Raw genomic sequence first — 27,034 nt, forward strand, 5'->3', positions numbered from 1 at the left:
TCCATGCCTCTTCTTGCTTTTCCAGTACTGAAACCGTAAAGTCTTAGGGCAGAATCTCTATGCAACACCTAATTATGAACAGCTATTATTTAAGTGATACTGTATTGTAAACATTTTTGTGTAACTACAAATTAATGTGTGTAATTATGCAAGACATTAGAACACAATTATTTTAATTTGGTTTATAATTACACATAGTTATTTTCACATACTAGCTAGTTGCCTTTATTGTATTTAATAAAAATTAACTGATTGCTTTGTGTACTATATAAAAAGGGGGGAAAGAATTTCATCTCTGTAGAGCTTGTGGTCAAAACAGAAAAAGATGCAGATGAGCAGATCAAAGGTACAAGGAGACAGAAATGTCTCATTTAAATCCCTCATTTCTCCAGTTACAGACTTACTGGAAAAGATTCAGATTAATGCTGTAATATAATTGGAGACCCAGAAAATGCAGTTAGTGAGGAAAGAAAATTGAATTTATTTTGTCTACAGAGAAGCCAAAGATTTTCGTTCCTTTAGATATGCTGCATTGGTTAATGTCTTCCCTCTGAAAAAAGGAGTGTCCTTCACTATCTTCTCCTTTGTGATTACCCCACTTGGTTAAAACAGGTATGTGTTAAATAAAACAGAGAATGTGGCAGGCAAAAATTGGCAATTTTTCTTTAAGAGGTCTTTCTGAATTGTTCTGACTTGCAGTAGAGTTGCATACTCTTACCAAGCATTTCTCACACTTCTGTCAGTAAGCCTCTTGTCAGGGACAGTTCATGTGATCAGACCTTCAAATCTGATATTTTTTCTTTTATAGGTCTGCTTGCATGAGAGTGGAGTGTGAGCAATTTTATTCCTTAAATTTGCATTACTTCAAAATGTAACTAGAAGCTTACAGGATTGTTTGTTTTTTTTTCTTTTAATATTTAGTTATGGGTGATGAGTCAGTACCATATTTCCTGGGTGAAGGAACCACTAAAACATATCAAATACCTATTAGTCATCTGGACTACAAATTCATTGAAAAATGCACAGATGTTAAGCATCTGGAAAAGATTCTCAGGGTATTAAGGTAAATTTATTTTTTTTATCTTCATTAATAATTATAATCCTGTTCTGTAAAATTTGAGGGAACCCTTTTCTATTTGTCTGAACCTGTCTATGACTTTCTAATTTAAAATTAAAGTACGAAGTTAAAGTGGTCATGCTAAAAGTGTCCCAGTGATAACACTAGAAATCCAAGTCCTTTTTTAACCACCCAAAAGTTTGAGTAGCTCAATGCTAGGTTTTTTTTAAATGCTGCCACTCTGTTTTGGTTCTCTCATGATCCATGTTGCATGACTTGGAATTTCAGATGCCACACCTGTTTAACTTTTGCTTTAAATGACACAAGTTCCTTTTTTATGAGCACTGTGGTGATAATTTTGAACTGTGTATGTGGGCATTGGGAAATGGTTGAAGGTTAACTGGAATTTTCTAATAAAAATGTTATTAGGTGTTTGTAAAATTGGGTTGTAACAGGAAAATAGTCCTCTGCAGTCACTGTATGGACTACACATGGAGGATGTGGTGCAGTTCTTTTTTGTTAACATTCTGTCTTTGCATTTTAAAGGTCTGGTGAGGAGGGGTGTTACCCTGAACTTACATTGGCTTGTGAGAAGCGAATTGAGCGTTTGGATCCAAGGAGCAGAGCTCTGAGAAAAGATAAGCCTGCAGCCACAGCTTCTGATTTCACAGCTGAAGAATGGCAAGCAATTAATAGTGAACTGATGGTACAGGATCTAATTTATAGTGCTCCATAATACAATCACTGTGATGTATCAATCTTCTTGTGCCTAAGTAGAATGTAATTATTTGATTAAAAGAGGAAATGATCAAAGGATTATGTTTTAAAATTTATTTTCTTGCTTAATGTCACTGAACATTAACTCTACAGATTTTTTTTGTAGATCACTTTTTATTCAAAAAAGCACTATTGCTCTTTGGCCCATTTTAACTCTACAGATTTTTTTTTGTAGATCACTTTTTATTCAAAAAAGCACTATTGTTCTTTGTCTTAATTGCTTTTCCCCATTAAGAGCAGTGCTTTTTAAGGATAATTGCTCTACTGCCTTAAGGTAAAAATATATTATTTATTTTCAGAGCTGGCTGACAGAAATGAATGAAGATGATAAGAAATCACAGCTCCTGAGAACAGACACAGCAAATGAAAGACAAGATAACTTGCCTCCCATTCGTTGTTCCAGCAGCTGCCTTCCCACTAATCAGGTATCTCCAGTTTTTTGTGTTAATTATACGTTTTTCTAAAACTGGGAGATTTTATATGTATGAACTTCTAATCATTGTGCTTTCTTACTAGATTTATTTTGTTAACCATAAAATAGAGACCTTTAAGCTCCCTTGCAAGAGAACAATGCTTAAACAAAAATGCTTTTATAGTACTAGCATGTGTATTGCAATAATATTTTAATTCTGATCAAGAATTCACTGCCAAAGCAGATCTCCTTAAACAGCCTTTTATGTTCTTTGATTCGTATTTCCAAGTACTGCTTAAGCATGTGAACTAGGCTCCTTCTGGATGAAATTATGCCAGGAGATTTTCTCCAGCTGCCAGCAGGCTTTTGTTTCATGGGGCCAGTCAGAAGCCAGTCCAAAACAAACACTCTGGAACTCATACAGTGTGAATGTTAGAGCCTCTGTTACTCTATAGCCACTCCTGTACTGGGCAGTGCTGGTGTATATGTAGCCTTTGATTGTGTTGGTACCTTATGTTGGTATTCCCACTGCAGTTGTACAGCATACTTCCCAATTTAGCCCTTAAGCAGACTTAAATCTTCAAGACTACAGAAAAAAATAATAAATTTTTTCCAGGTATTAGTTTCCTTACATTTTGGTGGGTTTTTCTTTTTTTCATTTATTTATCTGCCTGATACCAGGTTTTTTTTTTTCTGGCCAGCTTTTCTTGCTAATACTAAATACAGTGCTACTGAAGGGATTGGCAGACAAGTAGGTGTGGATGGGATTTTTCTGAATTGTCAGGTATTGTCACAAATCAGTTCAGTTTGATTTTCAAAATTTTCTTTGAAATTCTGGGACACTGCAATAGGAAATTCATTAAGCATTGCTCTTTTTGGAGGTTTGTAAGTCAGAAACATTATGAAGGGATCCTTACAGGTCGTGTGATCTTTCTTACTAATTCCTATTTTTCTTGAAGAATTATGTGTTAGTAAATGCCTGATTTGTGTTCTTGTGTTGTCAGAAACTGCTTCTCATTGTCAGCTGGTACATAGATGTTGGACCAAGACATTTGGGATAGCTAGGCAGTCTCTGTTATGTGGTATACAAAAGGCTGGGGATTCCAGTGAATGTTTTGTAAGTGGTTAGTGTTGAAACTAAGGTGTGCTTATGTTTGGGTTTTTTTTTTTGTGGTTTCTTTTTTTTTTTTTTTAATTAATGTGTACTCTTTCATATTTTGCAATGTATGTTCCTCTTGACTGTCCTGTTTTGCTGAGATGGATTGTGCCACTATAGCTTTATACTTGATTCATGTCCTGTATAACTGCTAGAACAGAAAATGGTTTAATACCATGTCAGTAAATCCAGTTTAGAATGTCAGCATAAAATTATGGAAAGTGTCTTGAAATCTGGGATACACCAGGTTACTAAAGAAGATGTGTTCTCCATTCAAAGACAAAATATTCACCTTTTTTTTCCCCTTTTCCTTTAAACCATGCAGCAATCTTCAGATCAATTTCTTTTCTTTTGTTCTTCAGTTTTTGTTCTCCCTACTAGGTTTTGGTGTTAGCATTATTACCCAGGAAACCTAGATACAGCTTTATGCTTTACCTGTGATATGTGATTTCCATTCCTTTTGTCTAAGCAGGCGGCCTCTGAAGGACTTGTAACCTGTCCTGGAACAGAGAAGGAAAGCCTGAAACATTTTATGCAGCAGTACGGTTATATCACTACTAGATACCTACTGAATAAAAATGAGCTGTTTGTATAGCATACACTAAATTTATACCTGAAATACGAAATCTCAAAAAAATTGAATAATGTACATAATCAGCTTTTTTTTTTTTTTTTTTTTTTTTTTTTCCTTTCTTATAAAGGTATGTGTCATACAGTTTTTAAACAAGTTTGGCTAATCAGTTTGGACTATAATTATTTTTCAGATTGGTATCATATAATTTTTTAAGTGGGATCAAGTTTAAAATAATCCAAATTCATCATTTCTGCTAGAAAGAAATGCACAAGTAATAACGTAATTTTACGTTATTACTTGGTTGGAGATTGTTCATCTGATCTGATGCATAAAAAGTTCAGCATTTTCAATGAATCCAGTTCTGGAAATCATTATTGACCCTAAACCAGTGGATTGCACTAATGGTACAAATTTGGTAAATGAAAGCATCTTGTTTTGTCTGTAATCAGATTTTCTTGCTGATACTATGTGTAGGTGGAATTTCAATCCACTACTGATATTTTATAACTCTGTATAGTGTTTTCTTTTTATTGGTGTGAATCCATGGGGGGGATTCCAAAATTGGGCTGAAAAAGAGTAAAGTTTATGGAATATTCCCCTCTGTAACAGAATGTGGAAGTTTCTGGTAGGAAACTGTTTTCCTGTCATGCTGCCCAGAACTGTCTTAACTGTCCACACTACATAATTATTACTTTTGCTGCCTCATTTTGTCCAGGAGAGAAGTAAAGCATGTGTTTAAAGATATTAATATTCAAAAGACTGTATTGATGGGATTTCCGCTTAGGCTTCTATGTCAAACATGGTTTTCTAATACTGTTCCAGAAAGATTTGCATCCTCAGATATCTCCTCATGCCACAACCCAGGGCATCCAAAATGCATACAAGTTTTATGTTATAAAATCCACCATGATAGGATCTAATAGCCTTTGTATTGTTTTGGATATTCTGAGTTAAAAACTAACACTGGTTAGCTGCCATAGAATAGTAATGTTTTAGGACAGCACACAGGGCCCGCAGGCCCAAGTTGTGTCACCTGTACTAAAGCAAATTTGTGTGTTCATCTTTGGTCCAGAAAATGTTCAGTGACCTTCAGACCCAGTGGGATTCATGCATCATGAATTATGGCAGGAAACATGACAAGCACAGAGATTTCTTTTTTTTGAGTTCCATGGCATGCAAGTGTACATTTTTTTATTGAAGCCTCTTGGAGTGAGATCCTCTGAAATATTACTGATTGAGAAATTCCTGATTCTGTTGGAACCACAACTTGATTACAATTATTTCAAAGATATAAGACTTAGAATATTTTAAATTGTGGTTTTTTGAGTCAATGTTTTTTCCTCATTCCTTAAATGTACATGCTGTAGTTCTCTCCCTAAGCTGGAGTTGCATTAGTGCAAGTACCTTATGAGAGTCTCTTCTGAGAGGTGTGGTATTTTTGCTCATTTAAATTAAGGACTTTGGTTGAAAAAAAAATGCTTGATATTCATTAAATTAGTAGTATACACCAGGATGGATATATAAGGATAACTCATGTTTCAGGAAGGCATATTTAAGAGTTCCCTTCTCTAAACATGTGTTGATCGCTGAACATATTTGTCATTTTGTCTCACTTCCTGAAAGACATAATATTAAGAGTAATTCTGGAGTTATATACTACAAAAGTTTGTGTAACCTAACATTATAGATAGTCAGAAGTGTTTACAGGAAGGGTCACATTTGCATTATGTAAATTGAGGTGTTTACATCCAGCTGCAGAAGTATGTCCTCGTTACAGTGTCACCACTGGTAAAGTGAGTTTAGGAAGCTTCTGGTCATTTCTTTGGTCTAGTTTATCACATGCTGAAATGAACCGGTACAGATATTTGGAGATTGTACTGTGATCTCTATCAGATTGTTTGTTTAAACACAAAATTGTAAATATGCAATTCTGCAAAGAATTACACTGGTCTAACTCAGTGAATGCTGGATTGCAAGGTAAGAGGAGACTGAATGGCCAGGATAGGGTAGATGGGAATATTTTGAACTGGCTGTTCCACTGTGAAATACCTGTTTGGAACCACACCTTGCTATTAAGTATTTTGAAGTCAACAAGCAGGGAGTGGCATAGAAGAAGTATAGTGTTATGACAGAGGTAGAAGAGATGCCAAAGGTGACAGCTAGGGAAATAGAGTCCATTAGTGTAGGAGATGGGTTGAGATACAAAGCAGTCAAATCTGATTGTCAGAACTGATTGCTGCAGGAAGGTCCTCAAGATAAAATTTAAGTAAGGCAAGTTTCAATGATGGAGCTTGTCTAAAATCTAAAATCAATGTAAATAATCTTGGAATTGGCTTTAGTGAAGTGATAAATGGTGAAAAGAAGTCCAGACACTACTTTGAAGTCATTTATTTGCAAATTTGTTGTGAGGTTATTGATTCACTCTGAGTGTCAAACACCTCATCACAATTGTGAGTGTTCCAGGGACTACCAAAATCTGTGCCTTGAATTCTCTTGGGAAAGGGAAGCCTAAAACCAGGTTATTGATTCACTCTGAGTGTCAAACACCTCATCACAAGGCTGGGTCTTCCAAAGGCCGAGTTCTCCCTTGCTGTTTTGAAAGGATGGTTGGGGAGATGGCATCACAAGATACTAATTAGAAAGTTTCACTCAGTGCCTCACTGATGTGACAGGACAGTGGAAAAAAGTGTGAGACTCAGGAGCCCTTTAGATTGCAAGGATATGTGCAATGTGCCAAGATTTTCTTTAAACCACATTTTCAAGACTGAGCTTAGTCACAAGTAGTGTTGGTTACTAGGAAAATAGGTACTGCAGAAACAAAACCAAAAAAAACCACTGTGAATTCCACTGCAACAAATTGTCTTACAAGATGGCTGTTTGTTTCTCTTTTAGAACAAAAAATTGCAAAACAAACAAAGAAGCAAGAAAAACATACCACGGGATTACAGTGAATGGGACAAGTATGTTTAATCCCTTATATTTCAGTTTTTTTATATTTTTAAGACTTATTTGTTTAACTATGAAACAGTGTATTTTGCAGAAACATAGTATTAAGGTCAGCATTTTAGGGAACTGTAACACTGATGAAACTTTGGCTTTTCTTAATAAATGTTCTCTTAAAATGCAAATGACACATTGTGTTGCTAACAGCTGAGAACAAGTTAGTCTACACTTTTGTACAAGCTGTGTGAAATACAGTAAACCAGCAGAAAAATTAATAAAAATTGATTACTTAATTTTTGAGATTTTTGAACACAGTTCTAGGATTAGTTAACATGGACTTAGAAACGTGGACTTTTCTATATCTAAAGCCATAGTTCTACACTGAAAACAACACTGATGAATACTTACTCCTGCACTGAACCCCACTAACCTCAAAGAATGAGCTTCAGGCAGGTGCATCAGTTTACTCAGATGCAATTACACTTAATAGAGGTTTAGACAGTAACTATTTTAGAATGGATGGAGCTCTGATGCAAAGACATTCTGCATCATGTCATGGTGGCACATCAGCCTCTCAAGTTATGTGACAGGTTCATGCCCAAATTGTTGAACATGGAAAGCAAAAAGCACATTCTTGTGTTGTATATTGTAGAAGCTTTTCTGTAGTTCCTGAAATCTGCAATATAATGCTCTAGAATCAGAGTGAGGAGGCACAAATTTCCAGTGCAGTAGATTGGGATATTGTGGGATTTGGGTAATGAAACTACCCCAAAGCCCTTAAAAAAACCCTGTTCTGCATAAGTTTTGCATATCAGTTATTTTCATGCATGTGTCTTTCAGAAATTGGTGCCTTCCTGCTCAAATGGGGACAAAGAAATTAAGTTATAAAAACAATTTCTGCAACAATTTATTCTTTCATTCATTTATTCCTTACTCTTGGTACTGTATCTTTCCAAAGTAATCATACAGATTTTGTTTACACATTTATGTACACAGTCTTTAAGTGCTTTAGCATGCTGATAATAGTACAGGTTGTGAATTTTCCCATAGAGTATATTTATTTTGGATTATGAGTACACTGGAACAGAGCTGTCTGAAAGATGTTTTCCAGTTTAAAGCATATCATGTTTTAAAATGCTTTGAGGAAAATTTCAAACCTTTCAAATAATTGTTTAGGCAATTTCTAAACAAAGTGTTTTGCTTTTTATTTTAAAAACATTTATTTGAAATGTGGTTAATTTATAATAGGTAAAAGTAAGCTAGCAAAACATCAGATTCAAAATGTAGAACAATTAGTGTTATGTGAAAAGGCTTTGAGTTGGAGAAATTTTCAAAATAGTATCTTGATTTCAGAAAGAAATTATTTCTATTGTCCAGATTGTTGTGAAAAGGCTATTTTCCATTACACCCTACACAGAAAAGCAGTAAGAGCAGTGTTTCTGTATAGTGCAGGAATTGGTTATTACTATATTTATTTTACAGTATTACAGCAGCAATATTTCTTTGATATACATTCCTAAACACTGTTTTCAAAAGCTGCTTTAGAGCTGCTTTGAAATGTCTTGTCTCAAGTTTACAGTATAGATTACTTTGAAGAGGTTTCTTACTTATTTTGGCAAAGGTTAATGGGGATGTTTGATGGAGCTGGGATGGAGCCTGATGATACTGTTTCTTAAATTTTACCTGTCTTTTTTGGGGAATATGGTGAGGAGGTGAGGCAGTGATTTTTCTTGGTCACCAATAACTGAACACAGCCTGTATCTCTTTTCCTTTGGTCTATAATGAAAATACAATATGCCTTTCTGTCAGCTGAGGAGTCTTGCTATGCAGCATTATTGAACTGGTAATTTTATTAATTAAAGGTTTGATGTGGAAAAGGAATGTTCTAAAATTGATGAAGACTGTGAAGAAAGTAACTCAAAAGCAAGATTCTTCAGTAGGCCAAGTCTACCCATAATTGAAAAGAAAATTGACACAACTGGTAATGTCTTAGAAACAAAATTTTTCTTTAGTTGTAATACTGTGTTGTAGAGTATGAATACTACTTAAAGAAGTATATCATAAAGTGCCTTTAGCTTTCAGCACCTAGAGATGCTAACAGTTGTTAGATCATCAAGTGAGCTTGAAGCCATGTTTGAAAAAAATCTAGTCTTGCTTAATAAACAGTAAGAATGTTTATGTTTAGTTGAGAGCACAAGGTAAAGAAGTAGAGCATACATCTGGTATTATAAATGACTGGTAGAGGTTAGACAACTGTTTTTTTCTTGCACGCTGAATTGTATGCCTATCAGAAGAATTTAGTGTTTTATTACAGAAAATAAAATACAAATTTGTCTTTTAGCAAGCCATGTACTTTTAAAAATGCAGACTATGAGATTCATAGTATTTTATCTCACTGTTTTGGTTACATCTGTGCAAGTTGCTAGTTGTTGTTATGTAGAAATATTTTTTGCTAGGAATGACAAAGAGAGAGAAAATTTTTATTGCTACTCGTGAAAAAGAAAAGGGCAATGAAGCCTTTGCCACTGGCGATTATGTGGAAGCAGTGACTTACTACACTCGGTGAGTAAATACTATTCTGTTCTTTTATTTTAACAACTCTTACTTGGGAATGTTGGTTTTAGACTGATGTAATTGAAACAACTTCTTATTGAAGCAATTAGTGACAATTATACTATTTTCAAAAAGGCACCAAGATTTGACAGAAGAATATTTAAAGCACTGATCCGTCCTCATATTAATTTTTATTTATCAGAAGAGAAGGGGTTAGAAAGTGATGGAATGCAATCTGCAGGTGTCACAAACTTCCTCAGTTTTTTTTAAACCATTGAGATTCAAGGGCATGTTTACAAAAATAAAAGGATAATCAGAGTGCTGAGAAACGAAATAATTACAAATGTAATTTAACTCTGTGCTTTGAAATGGTAAGGACTTAAAAAAACCCCGGAAATCACAAGTGTCAAAGTTGTTTAGAAATTTAGAGTACGTGGGAATCTTGGGGTATTAATTGCCAGTAATGATATGACACTACTGTGGGATGAAACGTGAAGATAATTAAGGAGCTATGATATTATAGTGGGATAACCTTGAATAAAAATAGGAGAATGTTAATACATTTGTGGTCGGTGCAGAAAAGTATGGAGAAAATAATGAATAGAAATAGCGTGGAACAGCAATAAAATAATTAACAGATTTATGTTTAGGAAGTATCATTCATACTAAAGGAGGCAGGATTTTGTAGAACAGCTTATGAAAATTTATCAGGAGGTTGCTGATAAAGATAGATATGTGTACGTGTGTGTGTGTGTGTGTGTGTGTGTGTGCATACTTATAATGATATTCATAGAACACAAGCTGCTTAACTGAGGCATTTGATGTCTGATGGGTTTGGGTTTTTTTTTTCTTGAATTACAGCCTAAAGACCCTTCCTGTTTTGTTTGGGTTTTTTACACCAACATAAAAAAGTCTATAGCTGTATTTCATATACAATAAATAAAATACAAATACATAATATAAAAATAAGTAAAACCGTCTCTTTTGGTACATAAATAAGGTACTAATAACTAAGGATAGGCAGAATCCTTTCTAATGGAGAGTTTTTCCATTTTTGACTCCCATGGGGGGCATTGTATGCCTTCTGAAATGTATGATAGTGACACCATGCTGTTCTAACTGGCCACTTTTCTAATCCTATCTGCAATCTATTTTCTTAGAGTTACAAATATTTAATAAAATATTTTGGAGTGAATTGTTAATAACCTGAAGGGGTCATCTGTGGCTAGAATGGAAAATGTAGAGTCTGACTTCTTATCCATTGGCTTTCTTGACTGGCTTGTCAGTTTCTTTCCTGTTCCTCTTGTGTGAAGAAAAACTTTTGCACATTGAATCACTGCTTAGACTAGAATGCATCTCCTCTTCTTCCTCACCCTGCTACCCTTTCTAAAGAGCATGCACAGATTATCCCACTGGGATCATAGATGCATAGAGCTTTTATTCTTTTTTTTGTTTCCCACGTGTTGTGCATTTGTGGACAAGGATTTGAGATTGTTCTTCAACCATGGGGTTTTTTTACAAGGAAATTTTGTCTATTGCAGTGTGCTGTCCCCCTGGCACTTCCATTGCTATTCTTTCCAGTGAGCACAGTTTAGCATCTTCCTTGCAACATTAACAAGGTTGTTGGCAAAGATTCCCTTACACCATTTTGTTATGTGCATCCTAGCTGTCCTTGTTCCTCAGAGATGATCCTGTTGTTACAGAAACTAAAACCCTACCTACAATACCAGCCCTGCAGCCAGATGTGGACCTGGCAATTCATCCACTGCTACCTGAGTCTTTCCATCTTACAAGCAAGATTAGGGAGAATCCCATGTGTTCTCCCCCACCACCATGCTTTTCATCATAATCCCCAGAGCTGTGTAGTTACTCTTCATCTCTCAAAGGTTCCATCTGGCAGTTCTTTTGGAGTCTACACGGATGGCAGGAGGAGGTAGTAATCTAAGTGAGAGACAAGCCACGGCATCTCCTCTGCAACATCTCAGGTCTAAGTCCTGGCAAGCAAGAGGCCTCTTAAAAAATCTAGTTGGTGGATGGTTGCCTGTGGTCTCACAGGAGGGAGTCTCTAACCACTACTGTGGTTAGAGTACCAGTATCGATATTGCTATAATACAGTTTTCAGCTTCCAGGAGTGAAGTGTTTCTAGATTCAGGTTTTCTAGCTCTGACTCTAACATGATCAATATTCCCTTTCTTTTAGGAGTTTATCAGTAATACCGACTGCAGCTGTATATAATAACAAAGCTCAAGCAGAAATCAAACTTCAGGACTGGGACAATGCTTTGCAGGACTGTGAGAAGGTACTAGATCTGGAACCTGGCAACATAAAAGGTAAAATAAAAATAAGATTTCAATCTTTTATTTTACCTCTAGCAAATAAAATGGTACATTTGACTTGCAAATGGTTAGTTGACTTAACTGAGATTTAGATCAGGTCTAAGTACAAATAAGGGAACAGTATAGCTTCCCAAAGCTGTTTTAATGGTTCTTTGGGGATTAGTGAAGTTTTATGCAGTTCATCCTATTGATATGTAAAGAGAATTCTTACATGGCAGCATGTTTTCCATATGATAACTATAAGCCCTCTTGTATTCATGCAGTTTCCATAATACCCACACTGAATTATAAATTAATTTAAAAGTGACATGAAAACTATCAAAGTTGTTGGTTTATTCCTTTCTCAAGTCAAGGACTTGAATGTAGCTAACTGTATTTGCATGGGTGGAGGTAGAAAATTTGAAATTCATGAAAAGGTGCTTCACAATTCATGACTGCTCCTCAAAAGACCTCATGTGAAATTACATCATTAAAAATCATTAAGAAAACAGTTGTTACTAATATAGAATTATTTGCAGAATTTTAAAAACTGCATAACTGCACTTAGTATGTCTAGAAAAAATAGTGTATTCACTTTATACTTTAAATACATAAATAATACACTTCGTTCTTTTGTAGCTTTGATGCGTCGTGCCACTGTGCACAATCATCTGCAGAATTACCAGACAGCTGTAGAGGATCTGAATAAAGTGTTGTCTGTTGAACCAGAAAACTCTATGGCTAAGGTAAAGATCAGTGAGTTGAATATGGCTAGAAAGAGGTTGTACACAGTTGTAGCATAAAGTGAGTACAGTTCATGTTGTTTGATGTAACTATGAGTTTTGAGGACACACTCAATCTGCTGTGCCATTGATCAGCTTCCCAAGACCACATGTGGTGGAAATTAGGTGCCTGAATGTGGCCAGATCTGTTTATGACTTGATTGTGAGGAAAAGCCTTCTCTATTAGTGTAATTTAGGTGCCCAAAACATTTTCTGCTGAACATGCTTGCAGTATTAGTGTCTTGCTGATCAAAGCTATTTGGAAATTTCTCTTAAAATGATCCATTGAGATAGGTGCATTGAAGTTTGAATACATAATGAGAAAGAAAATTCAATAGAGATGCCAAGCTTTTGTTATAGCAGTTAAATTAATCCAAAAGGAGAAGAGCTGGATTCTGTCCTTGCTTCAGTGTGGTGTTATAAATCCTCATTTCTCATCTCCAGGGTAGAATGAAAAACCTTTCATACCTTCTGATAAATCTGGACCCTTCATAACTAATTTTCGATCAAAGAAAGCCAGATGCTTTCTTTGAAAATCAAAGTCAGGATGTGGTCCTTGATCTACTATTACTTTGGCTGTTTTAGGAGAGGATTGGTTTGTGTCCTTTCATTGGTATCTTAGGGATGTTTTGCAGGTCAGAACAGTCCTTGCATTTGGATTCTATGTGTCCTGAGAATCTTCAGTACTGGGCAGTTTTGATAGTAAACTGTTTGTTGTATGTTAGTTATGAGTCCATCATACTACTACCCTCCCAATGTTTTTGGGACTCCCATATGACTTCTGGATGCTGTGCAATTGTCCCAACTTCTGACTTCTGTCCAGATCTGATTGGTGGCATATTGTAAGCTGCTAGGAGCTTGTTCATTGCTCCTTTTCATGGAGTTATTTATTACTATTGCTTGAACCAGAGAAAGTGGTACAAGCCTCTTATGTCAAATTTACCACAGACAGCATTTATCTTTTTTTGGGTGCTCCTAGAGCTAAGTTCCTGTCCAGAATAGTTCCTGAGTTTCTCATCAGTTAAAGAATTACATGTCTCTGGATCTGAGTTCTGAAAGAGATTTTGGTCTTTTCTGTTTACAAGACTGAATATCTAAATAGCTTGTGAGTCTGTGATGACAAATTTTATGACAGTCTATGTGAAGATGTATCAAATAGGCTGTGCTGAGACTTCTTATAATACCAGACAGAGATAGTCACTCATTTTGATTACACTCTTCTATTACTTGCTTTGCTGAGCAATGCTTTTGTAGCTGAAAGCAGATATCTGTACTTTGTCCTTATTCATGCCAGCTATTATGCCTTGGCTGGCACATCTAGAAATGACAAGTGCTTGGCAGGGCATTTTTTCAAGTTTCTCACTGCTTGGAGAATCCTCAAAACTCTTTTGAGCTAAATATGAATGTATGGAACTTATGCAGAATGCATGTTTATATCCAGAATCACTAATACAAAAGTGAATTGATTGTCAGTAACTGGAATTCTTCAAGGTAGTTTGTCCATGTGAATCTTTGCTTGATCCTGTTCTTATCTTTTTCTTGAGACAGGAAGTACTGAAATGGCACTTTCTTGCACAGCACTGAATTACGTTCAGAATACCACATAATGCTGGGTGTGTTTTACTCTGCTCTGACAGTGTAAAGTGATTTAGTGGTTTATGGGTTACAGTGATAGTGCTGGGTTAACAGTTGGCCTTGATCTTAAAGGTCTCTTCCAACCTTGATGATTCAAGTTCAGTTAAAGGGTATTTTTTGAGTAATGGAAAAATATTATGGAATGAGAAGCTGTTTGATCATCTAATTGCAGTTCTTATAAGGGGAGCAAACCTTATTATTCAACAGTGTCCTTCTGCTACAATGTTAAGAGACTGTTGTCTCTTGGTTCTTGTTCTCTCAGTTGTATTTCTCCATCAGTTGTCTGTCTGACATCAAATTCTCTGTAGCATAATTTTTGATTCTGATTTTAGGCTTTTTTTGAGCTTCTCTAGAGAACCTGTTTTCCACATCTCTTCTTAGTAGACCATGCCAGATCTCACAATCATAAATCTACTTTTTTTCCTTTGAATTTAGTTTTTCTTTTTGATAAGCAGTTCATTCAATAAATTTATTTACTTATGTGATATCTTCACACAAAAATATCTTGTAGATATTTTGTGTCCGTTTCTTGTGAAAGAGACAGACATTGACTATTAATTTTGGTTTGATGCAGACTCTTGGAAAATTCACATTTATTTACCATGTTTTTATATTGCCAACATTTATCTTGATAATTCTTCAGGATTTCACATGGATTATTTAACAGAATGTACTTGCTATATGTAAACTGTAATTTATATACATCATAAAAAAACTTCTGCTATTGCTGATTTTTTTGTCTATTTTAGAAAAGTCTGCTAGAGATTGAAGAGAAACTGAAAAGTTTAAAGCCTGTACCTGAGCCACAAGGCAAAGGAAAAAAAATACTTATTCAAGAGATAGAGGATTCAGAAATTGGTGAAGGAAGAGGGGAAAATACAGAAGAACATGAAAGACGTGGTGGAGACAAAAGTAATGTCTTATCATTTCCTATTTTATTTTAACCTAAGGAAAAAATAGTTGTCTTTGAGATAGTAATGTTTATTCACACAATTCATCTATATACTCTTGCAAAGAATTTTGCCTGTTCTAAGACTAAACTTACATTGACTACTTAAAATAGATTTAGTGTGAAATCTAGAACCCAGTTTTATTACACATCTTTGTAATTCTTTCTAGAATGGGCATAACAGAGACAAATGGAAAGTGTTGCTATAAATCACCTACTTCCCTGTGCCCTGTGTAATTTTACACCAGTCCTTTGACGTGGACCCAGTTAAAAATTTCTTCTGGTGAGAGAACATTTTGTGTTCCTGAGATCTTTCTCTCACACAGCTTTCCTGCCTTCCCACCAGCACATTTTTCTTCTGCATTTTTCTTCCCATGCTTGCATCAAAGGGTGCAAAAATGATCAGGTACAATTTGTTAACATCTATAATTTTTGTTGTTGTTTCGGAAACGATCATTCTTTTTTTGTTTGTTTGTTTGTTTTGGGTTTTGTTTTTGTTTTTTTTTTTTATTGTAAGAGCTCATCTCTGGGCTCTGGAAGTTTGTATTAGAGGTAAACAACATGTAATTCTTGTACTGGATGTAGTTTACAAGCAGTTAAAGTGTATCTCCCATTCCTGAATTAGTGTGTGGTTAGCTGCAAGGCTCCTGGGATGAAGCCACTGGCATAATCAGAATCCATGGCTTGCAGGAGGAGGTGAGGCAGCAGGGGCTAGGAAGGCTTGCATTGGCAGCTTCCTTTTAGATTCAGCTGCATGGCTGACATCTGGCCTGTAACAGAATAAAATGCCTAGGCTGATTTCACCCTTCTCCTTTCTTTTAGTAATGTTGGCTCCTTAAGGTATTGTGGCATGACAGCTGTGACTTTTTATGTTTTCTGTGTTTTGTCTTGAAACTAAATCAGTCTGCGGGTTTTGCAGCTTAATTGTGAATATTGGACTGTACATGTGTGATATAATAATGTATTATTGGCATACAAGATTAGGGAAAATATATTTTCCCACATCAGTTGGTATCTACCAAATCTCCCGAGCTAAAACCTTAGAAGAAAGGGGTGCATTATGTCCCTAGCCTTAAATGTCTGTTCATTTGGGGGTGTTTTCTGTTGTGAGCATTCAGATGACTGTGTGCCTTCTAGCTCCATAGGAAGACTTCCATTCTGTTGATGAAAGGTTAGGCCTTTAAACATAGGGAAGATTGCCAACTGACACCAATGGCATATGTGTTCCTGTGATACACATAAGTATTTCTGAGATTTAAGTGGAAAGTATTTTCATAGATTAGGCTGTATTTTCTTGTACAGCTGGAAACAAATACGAATTCAGTTCAGTTAATGAATAAAAAATGTTCTGTGAACCTAACAGCAATAAGTGGAGTAAACATCTAGTCCTGTAATCACAGGCAGTCCAGTAGTAGTCCAGTTATGTAGTCACACTTATTTCACATTCTAATTGGTAAGCCTAATGCATTCCTACTGAATTTACAATTTAGAGATTGGAAAAAAATACTTTTTATTTTCCTTGTGGCTGAAGAGTTGATTTCTGAACTTTGAACAAAACATTCTAAATAGAGTATAGTCTCTCTTTATCTTCTGTTTAACTGAAAGCAAAAGTAAATTGAGCCCTTTCTGTACAATAGAAATGGAAAATTGCTTGCATCCTAGAGACTATTAAAACCAGTATTCAGGCACTGCAAAACCTAAAAATCATGTATGTGCTTGACAAAGCACCTGGTATTTTGACATGTTTCTAGAAGTTATAACCTCAAGTGATAAATACAGTTTAAAGATAAATTGATACATTTTAAATAGCCCCTTTAAATTAAGACAAATTTGTTGAGCTGTGTGGTATATACTTGATCTATTACAATATCAAAGAATATTATATATATTATATTATTATATATTATATAATATTAAACACTCACCAAACTTCAAATATTCCAGTTAGAGTATTCAGTGGGTTGGTTTTTTTTTTTTTTTTTTTTTAGTTTTATGATGGTCCTTCCATTTTAAGTCTGTTATTTTAGTAATAACATAAATTAAAATTCTTTCTCGTGTGTATTTGTTGTCATTCTGGTCAAAATTCTGTCCAGACTTTTCAGTACCTTTCTTCAAATTCTCCTTGGAATTCATAATGTCTCTTGATTTTTTTTTTTTATTTAAGAAAAGTTCAGAAATATTGGGGGGTTTTTAGCCCAGAATACTGCTTTCATGAATACATTTCTCTGTAGAGACCAGTATAGGAACATTGTTTTTAAAGACTGAAACTAAAAGGCAATGAGAATTATATTTGAGAAGTATAGCTGTACATTTTTTTGCATGCTGTTTACTCAGACCTGAAATATTTAACCAACTAGTATTACCCAGCAGTTAAGCAAGGTAACTCTCAGCATTCCTGTTGCCAGGGGGACTCCAGACTCCAAATGCTGTAACTGCTTCCTGTTTAATCCAGGACTGGTTCTGTGCACTTAATATTTAGGAAATTTCCTCCTGTATTCAGGAATTACACATTATTCATGTTTATAACAATCACATATTATGTGCTTGTTTTGCTTTTTCTTTGTCTCTAGAAGCTGGGATGCTCTTCACTATGTTTTGTAAAAGCTTGTCCTATCACCTGTTAGTCTGTGACATTTAATTTTTTTTCTGTTTTGGTGTATGTAAAATGAAAATACTTTAGTATGTTAAGGAAGTTTTAGTATGTTAAGGATGTTTAGTATGTTAAGGAAGTTTTTAATATACTGGTGTCTTCATTCATCTGCCTAGCAAGCCTTTTACCACCATTCTCCCTAGCAAATAGGCTTTAAACCTTTTTGGTGTATTCGGTACCACCAATTGGATGAGAGGGTGGATGGATTGTGGGTGGATGTCTCAAATAGAAATAATTTAAGTTTTACAGAAATGTCTGTGTGGGTAGATTCAGCCTATCATTGTTCCCACTGTGGAGTATGAACTTATTATTAAGCATGGTATTTCAAAACAGGGATCTCAGCTAGGTAGGAGGCACTAGGGAATCTGTTGTTTCTACAAATCTTATGCTTTCCCATCTTGTTCGGTTTTGATTTCAGTAACATACTGTGTGTTTAAAAAAAATCATTTCTTTCATTTTGGACCATCTGGAATTCATCCCTATTGAGTCAGCATCAGATGTTTTGTTAAAGTCAACTGAAAGTATCATTCCAATATGTGAAAAAATTCTGTTGGACAGATAAGAACAACAGGTTAAGGGAAGGGAAAGATATAATCTTAAATAGTACCAAAAGGCAGAGTTGTTGTGTGCTCAGTAGTACTGAGAGTCAGGCTCTGCAGAAATCTCTTTGAATACTGCGGTGGTAATCTGGTAGGAATCCAGATCAATATGGAAGATAGAGATTTTATTATCTAACACCCTTATTCTATGATTTTTCCTAAGTAAATTTGTAAAAAGAACAGTGAAAGTTGAATGATCACAAGTATGCATAAAAGGGTTTTTGAAATGTTTAAATTAAATCTTCTTGAGGAGGATTTATAAGCTTTTATCCTGCCTATTCTATGTTATATTTGAGGAGAGTTTTGTATAACGTTACTGGTTTGATAGCTTGTGATCTGATTTTAACATGCAGGCACTTGATTTGGTCACGAAGCTCAAAAGTGTCCGTGTAGTAATAGGCGGTATTTGAAGAGTTAATTTCAAGGTGAGCCCTGTACCATTCTGACACCTCAGGACAGGGGTTCCCCTGTGCCCAGCAAGGGGCAATGAGGCTTCGTAGTAAGCCTTTGTCAATAACAACGGCAGGTTACTTGTAAGAAGGAATTTTTCTGTGTCCTTAGCGGTGTTTTCCGAGGCAGACAAGCCCCCCTAGCGTTGGGATGCCGCGGGCTTTGCTCGGTGTCCCTGTGCAGCACCCCCCGCCGCGGCAGGCCGATAGTTCGCGCCGATGATGCGGCTCTAACGCGGCTCATTAACGCCCTCGCAGGCTCCGGCGCGGCAGCGGCGGCGCGGGCGGCAGCCGGGGAGCCCGCGATGGGCAACGCGCACAGAAAGTCCCGCGGCAAGGGCAAGGCGCACGACAGGGACGCGCACAAACACAAGGACTCCGCTGAGAGCGGAGTAAGGAAAGGCGCGTCGGAGAAGGAGGCAGAAAAGCATTTGTCAGAGCATGAAGGCGAAGTTAATGGCTATTTGCGCAGTGATGAGACGAGTGAAAGCGCCGAAGCTGAAGAGATCTCCAGACCGCATAGTGAAGAGTCTCAGTCGGCTGGTGGTGGCAGTTCCACTTCACTTCCTCCTACTGCAGCAAAACTAAAAAGTGAAGGAAACGAGTTATTTAAGAGTGGACAGTTTGGAGAAGCTGTGCGCAAATACTCGGAAGCAATTGAATATGTCGCTGGTCTTGGTGAGTGCAATACCTTATACTTTAAATCTAGAGCTGTTTAGATAATTTAAATGAACTACAAGTGAACGAATTTAGTCTGCCCTGGATTTTTGACAGGACTTACCATGCAGTAAATCTTGCATAATTTCAGAAGACAGCATTTCACGTGACAGAAAATATAGGACAATGAGTGAAATAATGTTTTCATTTTCTAGGGGTAGAGCTGTTGACATTTATGTTTGAATGCTTACATATTCTAGGCAACACGAGAAAAGAAAGCTCTTTACTGCTTTGCAGTGTCAGCAAACTGCATCACTGCAGTGCAGCTTGGAGTATGCAGATTTTGAATTCTTAAGTGTAATTTCAGTAATCCTATTTGATTTTAATTGTAACTTCTTTTAGGAGAACAAAGTCCAGACGATTTAAGTATCTTGTACTCAAACAGAGCAGCATGTTACCTCAAAGAAGGGAACTGCAGTGACTGCATTCAGGATTGTAACAGGTAAATTGAAACCTCCCATGCAGAGCAACAACATTCCTGGTGATGATTAAACATCTTAACTGATATATTGCTAGTGCTGTTTGACTCAGAACAGTACCAATAGTCTGATTCCCTGTCTAAATGACAGATACCTTTGTTACATAAGCAATCACATGAAAACTAGGAAAGAAATAACTTCTATCTTACTGTCCTACTGTGTAAGGGCAGTTTTTAAGCTTATTATGTTCACAGAAATGCATAGTGGGATTCAAGTTTTTAATACAAAAGCAGGTTTACAGTGGAGTTCTACACTGACAAATATGTAAAAGCTTTGTTAAGCCAGATGCTTATCACAGTATTGGAAATTGCTTTAAGCACATGTATGGTTGGTGTGTGTGTTCTCTGTTGGTTTGTTGTTTTGGTTTGGGGGTTTTTAATATATACTTGGCATTGTTATAAACAATAATTACAGCTGTTAAGGAATTGAGCTAAAATCCTTTCTGCTTATTGTGGCTTTTAAGGATACAGGAGTTAGAGAAGATCAGACACCTTCAGTAACTTCCAAACACTGTGTCCCACTAAATTAATACTGTATTTTTGATGTTTTGGGCTTTTTTTAATATTTCCATAGATTGAGTTTATAATGCTGAGGCTTAAGGCGCAAAAAAGTATCTTAAAAGAATTAGAAATCATATTAATTAATCAGTGGGGTTTTTTGTACAGCACAACTCTGCTGTTAAAAAAAACCTTCCAAAACTAAAAATAAAATGTGCATGTACCTTTGTAGTACAAAGGTGCAAAACATTTAACTTGCTGTGTATATTCTACCTGACAGAATAAGTTCTCTGAAAAAGATGACTCATTAGCAGTATTTTGTTAAAATAGATGCCGGATCACACACAGCTGGCCAAGATGGTGTATTTAAGACCCATCACATTTTTCTATTCAGGAAGTTTGAAGTATGCAAGACTTTAGTTGGAATCAGTAATACAGAGGTTTTCGGTTTTGTATTTGTATTCTTACCAATTAGAAGCTTTTTTATTCTTACTATCTAATGATAGTGTCCTTAATGTCATGCATATTTCCTGGATGCACAAGGACTCATAGTGCTTAGAGGTAGAAATAATACAGAGGTAGAAATAATTTAAAGACTGGGAAGCAGAACTGCAAACCTGCAAACACATGTAAATTAGGCAATGTCAAATCTTAAGTAGGCAACACACTATAATAGATGATCTGCTAATAGGTGACTTGATTTCAAAGTAAAAAATTATGTAGGGTTATATTATGAGAAACCTCCCCATGAACACTGCTTGGCATTGCAACAGATTGCCCAGAGATGCTGGGAAGAGATTCCTGTGGAGGCTTTTCAGGCCCAGCTGTATCAAGCCCCGAGCAGCTGGGATATCTCAGTCTGGGTGGCTTTATGACTTCATGAAATCAAATTGTCTAGACTCATCTTAATTTCACTATTTCAAAAGTTTATCTCTCTTTAGCAAGAATCATTGAAAAGAAGGTAGTTCTTGAGAAATAAAGCCTTTGACTGCTTCATACTGCTGGAAGAATGCATGGTGTTGGGAAGGTGTTCTAAATGCACAGTGTTGAGCTTGGTGTTGACCAGGCAGACAATCAAAAATAGAAACAGACAAAAGGCAGGCAAAAACCTAAAGTCCAAAGAAAAGTGTTGTGTACTACTGTCCTAGTCAGTGTGTTTTTTAAGTGCCTATTTTCATTTAAGGAAGAAGAACTGAAAGTCATGTAAGCAAAAGCACCATATACTTGAAATCCTTGTAGATCTAGGCATGACTTAGGAAAAATAGCTTTTGAATGCATGCCATTGCATTAATCACATCATGGTGCTGAGAGCAGTTTTCCAGATGGGAGACAGAGCTTTGAGTAGAGGAAGTTGTAGTAAAAACACTAACAATTTCAAAACTGGGTGTAGTTTAAGGTGTTGATATGAACAACTCAGACCCATTTTCCTTAGCTATTTTACTGTAAGTGCCATCTGAAATTACAGAGTTGCATATAGTTGTGTATATCATAAAATAGTTCTGTTAATTCAGTTACTCCTTTTCAATCCTGCATTTTTCTTTTTGTTTTCCCAGGGCTCTGGAGCTTCAGCCATTTTCCCTTAAGCCTCTTCTGCGCCGAGCAATGGCAAATGAGTCAATGGAGCGGTATCGACAGGCATACATCGATTATAAAACAGTCCTGCAGATAGACAGCAGCATCCAAGCAGCAAATGATAGTGCTAACAGGTAACTGCACACTGTCAAAATAGAATAGAATTCATATTTGTTTGTTTTATATGCTCCCTCTATTCTGTACCCTTGGAGCTGTTGCACAACTGGTTCATTATAGGTGGAGGATTGGCTGTTCTTTTAGTTGTTTTCCCATGATTTCAGTTTTCTTCTCCTAGCAGTGGGTCCCTTTCCTGTTTTTCAAAAATGTAATGTTTTAAATATTTTAAGGTTTTTTTTTTTAATAGTGCTTCTACTTGTTCTCTTTCCTAACTTCTATTTTATACTATAAAAAGTAATACTTAAGGTCCATGCCATTTCTCTGACATCCTGTTTCCTTTACATATTAACAGTCTTTCTGTGGCACTTGGAGATTTATGTTAAGTGTGAATCCTTCTGTATGCTGCAGTTGTGGAAATACTGAAGTAGCTTGAAACAGTGGTTGGATAGAAAGCTTAGAGGTGTAAAAAATACAATTGAATATTATTTTCAAGTATCAATACTTTCAACATTAATTCTTTCTGCTAAGAGAGACTTTTGAATTTCTCTAATTATACTTTAATACTACAAAGTTGAAAACAGAACAGCCATTAATCACCGAGCAGAAACCCACATGCATGTGACTTTTACAGTGAAATATAGTATGGTTTTTTTCTTCCTAAGGCAAGACCATGAGCACTTGCACTATTCATTAAAAAGTCCATAGTATTTTTCTTTAAATTCTGTTTATTTGACAGAGGAAATTGTGGCTTTATAATCTCTTAAAAGTCCTATTTTTTTGATACCACAAAAATTTTTAGTGATCTTCTGTGTCTGTGGTGATAATAGAGCACTTGGATTGGTGCCATAGCTGCTTATCCTGGTACCTATGTGATTATTACACTTTTTTAAAATCTTGTTGGCTTATTTTGTCTGCAGATACTCTTTTCATATTTCTCCTTGACTTGGAACTTGCTTAGTAATAAGCTTATTTCCCTTTTCTCCTTAACACTCTTCCTTTTCTCCTCTCTAGGCCTTCCCTATGTTTTTAGCTTCACTGCTCATTACTCTTTTCCTCCCTGGCAACCCATCACCTTATTTCAGCTGCTTCTTCCTTCTTCTCTTCTGCTGGTAATTCATTTTTGCTTGCGAATTATTACTTTCTAAACCATAAACCTCCTGCATAATTGAACTTCAGCTGTAATTTTTGAAAAATATTTTGTCATTTGAAACTTCAACTGAAACTCTACAAAAACTTTTATTTTCATTTCCAAAGTAAGAGACCTTTCTAAAAACAAATCTAAAAAATATTACTGTCTTTTAACTTAAAGAGACTACACCAAATGTAATATTTTTTGGTTGGTTTTTTTTTATATTAGGAAGATCAGATCTTAACAACCTTATTTTATTGGAGGAGTTATTGGTTTTTAATTTTGTGTGGGAAATTGTGTAGTGATGCTTTAGGATGGTGACAGGAAAAATTCATCATCCTACTTGTGTCTGAGGGTGGGTTTGATAAACCACATTGAAGCTTGTCTCTCTGTGCTCACATAGCTAAGCAGACTTCTCAAAAACCTTAGAATCAATTGCGGTTTTTTGATACTCACATAAAAGACAAAGATTTTTAATATCAAAGCTTTGTCTGATCATTTTGCAATCAAAAGGAAATAATTAAGAGTTTGGGTACATAATGGAAATAAGTATAAACAGTTGTTTGACTGTTTGTTTCGTTGGTTAGATTATGTTAAATTGTGTCTTTTACTGGTTCCTGAGGTGATATTTTAGATAAACTGGAAGGACTGGCTCTTCTAATGGTGTGTGCCAAATAACTGGAAGTTGCATTTCAGGCATGCTTTTAATTAGTGGCATTTTCCTAGCTTTGTGAACATCAGTGGATTTCTTACTTTGTGTATTTTCTTTTCCCCTTGAGTGTTTCATTATTTACTTTTCTCTGTTAGAAACACAGAAGCTCTAATGTGTGGGAATATGTTTATGCATTTCCTCCTACTTAACTGAAGTTTCATTCCAGTTGTTCCAATTCCTTTAGTATCAGTGAGCAAATTGCCTGAAATAGCTTGGAAGCTATTTTTACAAAGTCCCATATGAGTACTGTGCTGCAGAAAGAAATCTGTGATCAGCTCCAGAGCTGCAGGATTGTTGGGTCAAGTTGGGGTGTTGGTGGTGGGAAATGAGTGTGCTTGTCCCAGCTTTTTTATGAGACACCTGTGTTTTTTAAGGTAATCATGGCACACAAGTATGCATTTTTGCAAAAGACTTTGCTTACATAAGTCAGTTGATCATCAAATACTGCAGGATTCTTTCTGTGGATTTTGAAGAATTAGAGATTTTCCTGCAACTTTTTAAGCCTATTATGATAAATGAAAAAACAAATAGGAATTCAATATGACTCTGGTTTCCTGTGGAATTACTCCATTACTTTCTATGGGAAATACCTGAAGTTAATGAATTGACATGTTAATATGACATGTACTGTTTTGTTGCCTAAAAAAACAACCTGAGTAAATCTTTGGGTTGTTCAGTTTGTGATGGTGTGCCATGTTTTTTCTTAGCAGTTGGGTTCAGGCTATCATTAAAATCCTGAAGTTTCAGTAAAATTACAGCAAAGCAGTACTTGGACAAGCCACATTGTTGGTATGTCCTCTAAGATACTTAGGAATGGTACAGGCAGAGCAGAGCTCTTGCAAGGGCATGTGCAGTTAACCACATTAAAATAGTGGTTTTGATCACTTAAAAAACAAAGAAGTTAAATTGGACCGTGGAATGTGATATTCTGTGAATGAAGACGTTTACTTTCAAGTCAAAACCACATGGTTTTTATGCAGCATGGTGTAAGACATAAACTCACTCATTATATAGCTCTACAAACAGACTTTTTAATCTCTATAATTCTTTAAAATATTTTGGTAATTTCTGTTCTACATAAAGGAGATTAGAACTGGGGCTGTTTCTTGTATGTTTTTTGATCAGACTACAATGGAAAGAATATGGTCTTGAGTGCTCTGATTCTACTGCCGAAGTATTACACTGACTTTTTTTTTTAAATAGCTGTTATTCAAATACTTTAAAAGAGCAAAACTAAATAAGAAAACTCCATTGGGTAATGTACATTCATTCTATGTTGTTCTTCATGTCACTTTCAAGATTCTTAATTTTTTTTTTGGATGTGCGTTCATGTAGTATGTTTTTCACACCCTGTTAGATGGAAGTGTACCTAATTAAAAAATTTTAGTTTTATTTCCTGTAGCATCCATGTGACTTGCTTTGCTACTCAATTCAGAATTTTCTTTTCTTAAATTATGAATTAGACTTTTTAGCAGTTGAACTTGATTCTTAAGCCCATTTTGAGATTAGAAGATGTTTATCACACTTTTTTTCTCATAATTGATTTTTTTTTAACACTACAAAATTTTTTATGAAATCTTAAATGGTTTCACTTACTATGTCAACTTACATCTTTCTCCAAAAGAGAAAAAGGCAATGGGAAACTCCCACTTAAATAGTTTTGGATTGAACCACTCATATGTGGAATTAGTTGACATTTATGTATGTGTTGGTTTAAGAAAGACTAGACAGTGTTTGTATGTAATTAAAATATTTTTAAATGGGGATTGATTGATGATTTCTGACTGTATAACTATAAAATGCAACTTAATGCAAACTACTCTGTGACCCGCATTCCTTTCTTTAGACAGTTGTTGTGGAAGAGGTTTCATTTGACATTTGCAAATTTAAGTATCAAATTTTGCCTGAAAAATATTGTAATCTCACTTACTACAAGTAACATCTATGAACAGCTGAGAAGAGTAACCAAAATAAATACATAGATTTTTTTTTTTGTATTTCTTTACTTGATGTGGTAGGCAGCATTTAGAATTTAGTTGCAGAATCAGTCATTAGGTTAAATATTTACAGATCGTGCTGAAGTCAGCTTGTATTCTAAATGCCTCCATAATACCGTAAAGTGGAAAAACTCTAAATCTGAAATTAATGTGATGCTGTTGACTGCTGTGATAGTATTTTTTTAATTACCCTTAAGGATAATTGTTCAGGTTGGTTGTTTTTTTTTTTTTTTTTTTAATTGGAACATTGCAGTATTGAATTGGTTGTAAGTTATTAAAGCATGAGTTAAATATGTGAAAAGTCATGTTGATGGGATGTTCTTTTTCAGAATAACAAAGACTTTAATAGATCAGGATGGTCCCAGTTGGAGGGAGAAGCTTCCACCAATTCCAGTTGTTCCAGTTGCTGCTCAGCTACACAGGTGGGATGGAGGAAGCCTCACTTCAGAGAATAAACCAAGTACCATAGACATCAACAGAGAAGAAGAATTGCAGATTAATTGTATGTACGCTAATGCAAATACACATTCAGAAAATAAACCTAATTAGAAAATATTAACATGTTAGCAATGTCGAAGAAACTGCTTTAGAAAACACTCATTAAGACACCTTTGTGAATACCCAAAGTAAATTACTGTCATTTATGTGATGGAGTTTAATGTGCTTTGTGGAGCAGTTATGATAATTTTTTTTAAACCAAGTGATGTACTTTGCAGCATGTAATTTAGTTATATAAAGTTAAGTTATATAAAATCCCCAGTAATACTCATTGGCAAAATATCAGGATCACCAAAGCCCAACTGCTGGCCCTGGCCAGGACACCCCAAGAGTCACACCATGAGCCTGAGAGCATTGTCCAAACCCTTCTTGAACTCTGTCAGCCTTGGTGCTGTGACCACTTCCCTGGGGAGCCTCTCCCAGTGCCCAACCAGCCTCTGGGTGAAGAACGTTTTTGTGATATCC

At 35.6% G+C, this 27,034-nt stretch overlaps 1 protein-coding gene across 1 annotated transcript in view; it reads left to right on the plus strand.

Annotated features, from left to right (window-relative positions):
• Positions 1-923: 923 nt before the first annotated feature.
• Positions 924-27,034, plus strand: part of SPAG1 (sperm associated antigen 1) — a 36,237-nt gene continuing 10,126 nt past the window's right edge. Inside the window, exons 1-13 of the mRNA XM_041470904.1 lie at positions 924-1,063; positions 1,604-1,763; positions 2,134-2,259; positions 6,869-6,936; positions 8,782-8,900; positions 9,376-9,481; positions 11,672-11,802; positions 12,427-12,533; positions 14,954-15,116; positions 19,110-19,529; positions 19,911-20,010; positions 22,098-22,250; positions 26,401-26,573. Coding sequence (XP_041326838.1) covers positions 924-1,063; positions 1,604-1,763; positions 2,134-2,259; positions 6,869-6,936; positions 8,782-8,900; positions 9,376-9,481; positions 11,672-11,802; positions 12,427-12,533; positions 14,954-15,116; positions 19,110-19,529; positions 19,911-20,010; positions 22,098-22,250; positions 26,401-26,573 — 1,966 coding nt within the window. The remainder of the gene's footprint in view (positions 1,064-1,603; positions 1,764-2,133; positions 2,260-6,868; positions 6,937-8,781; positions 8,901-9,375; positions 9,482-11,671; positions 11,803-12,426; positions 12,534-14,953; positions 15,117-19,109; positions 19,530-19,910; positions 20,011-22,097; positions 22,251-26,400; positions 26,574-27,034) is intronic.

This window comes from Pyrgilauda ruficollis, unplaced genomic scaffold (assembly GCF_017590135.1).
Source record: "Pyrgilauda ruficollis isolate IOZ18807 unplaced genomic scaffold, ASM1759013v1 scaffold25, whole genome shotgun sequence".
Lineage (NCBI taxonomy): Eukaryota > Metazoa > Chordata > Aves > Passeriformes > Passeridae > Pyrgilauda > Pyrgilauda ruficollis.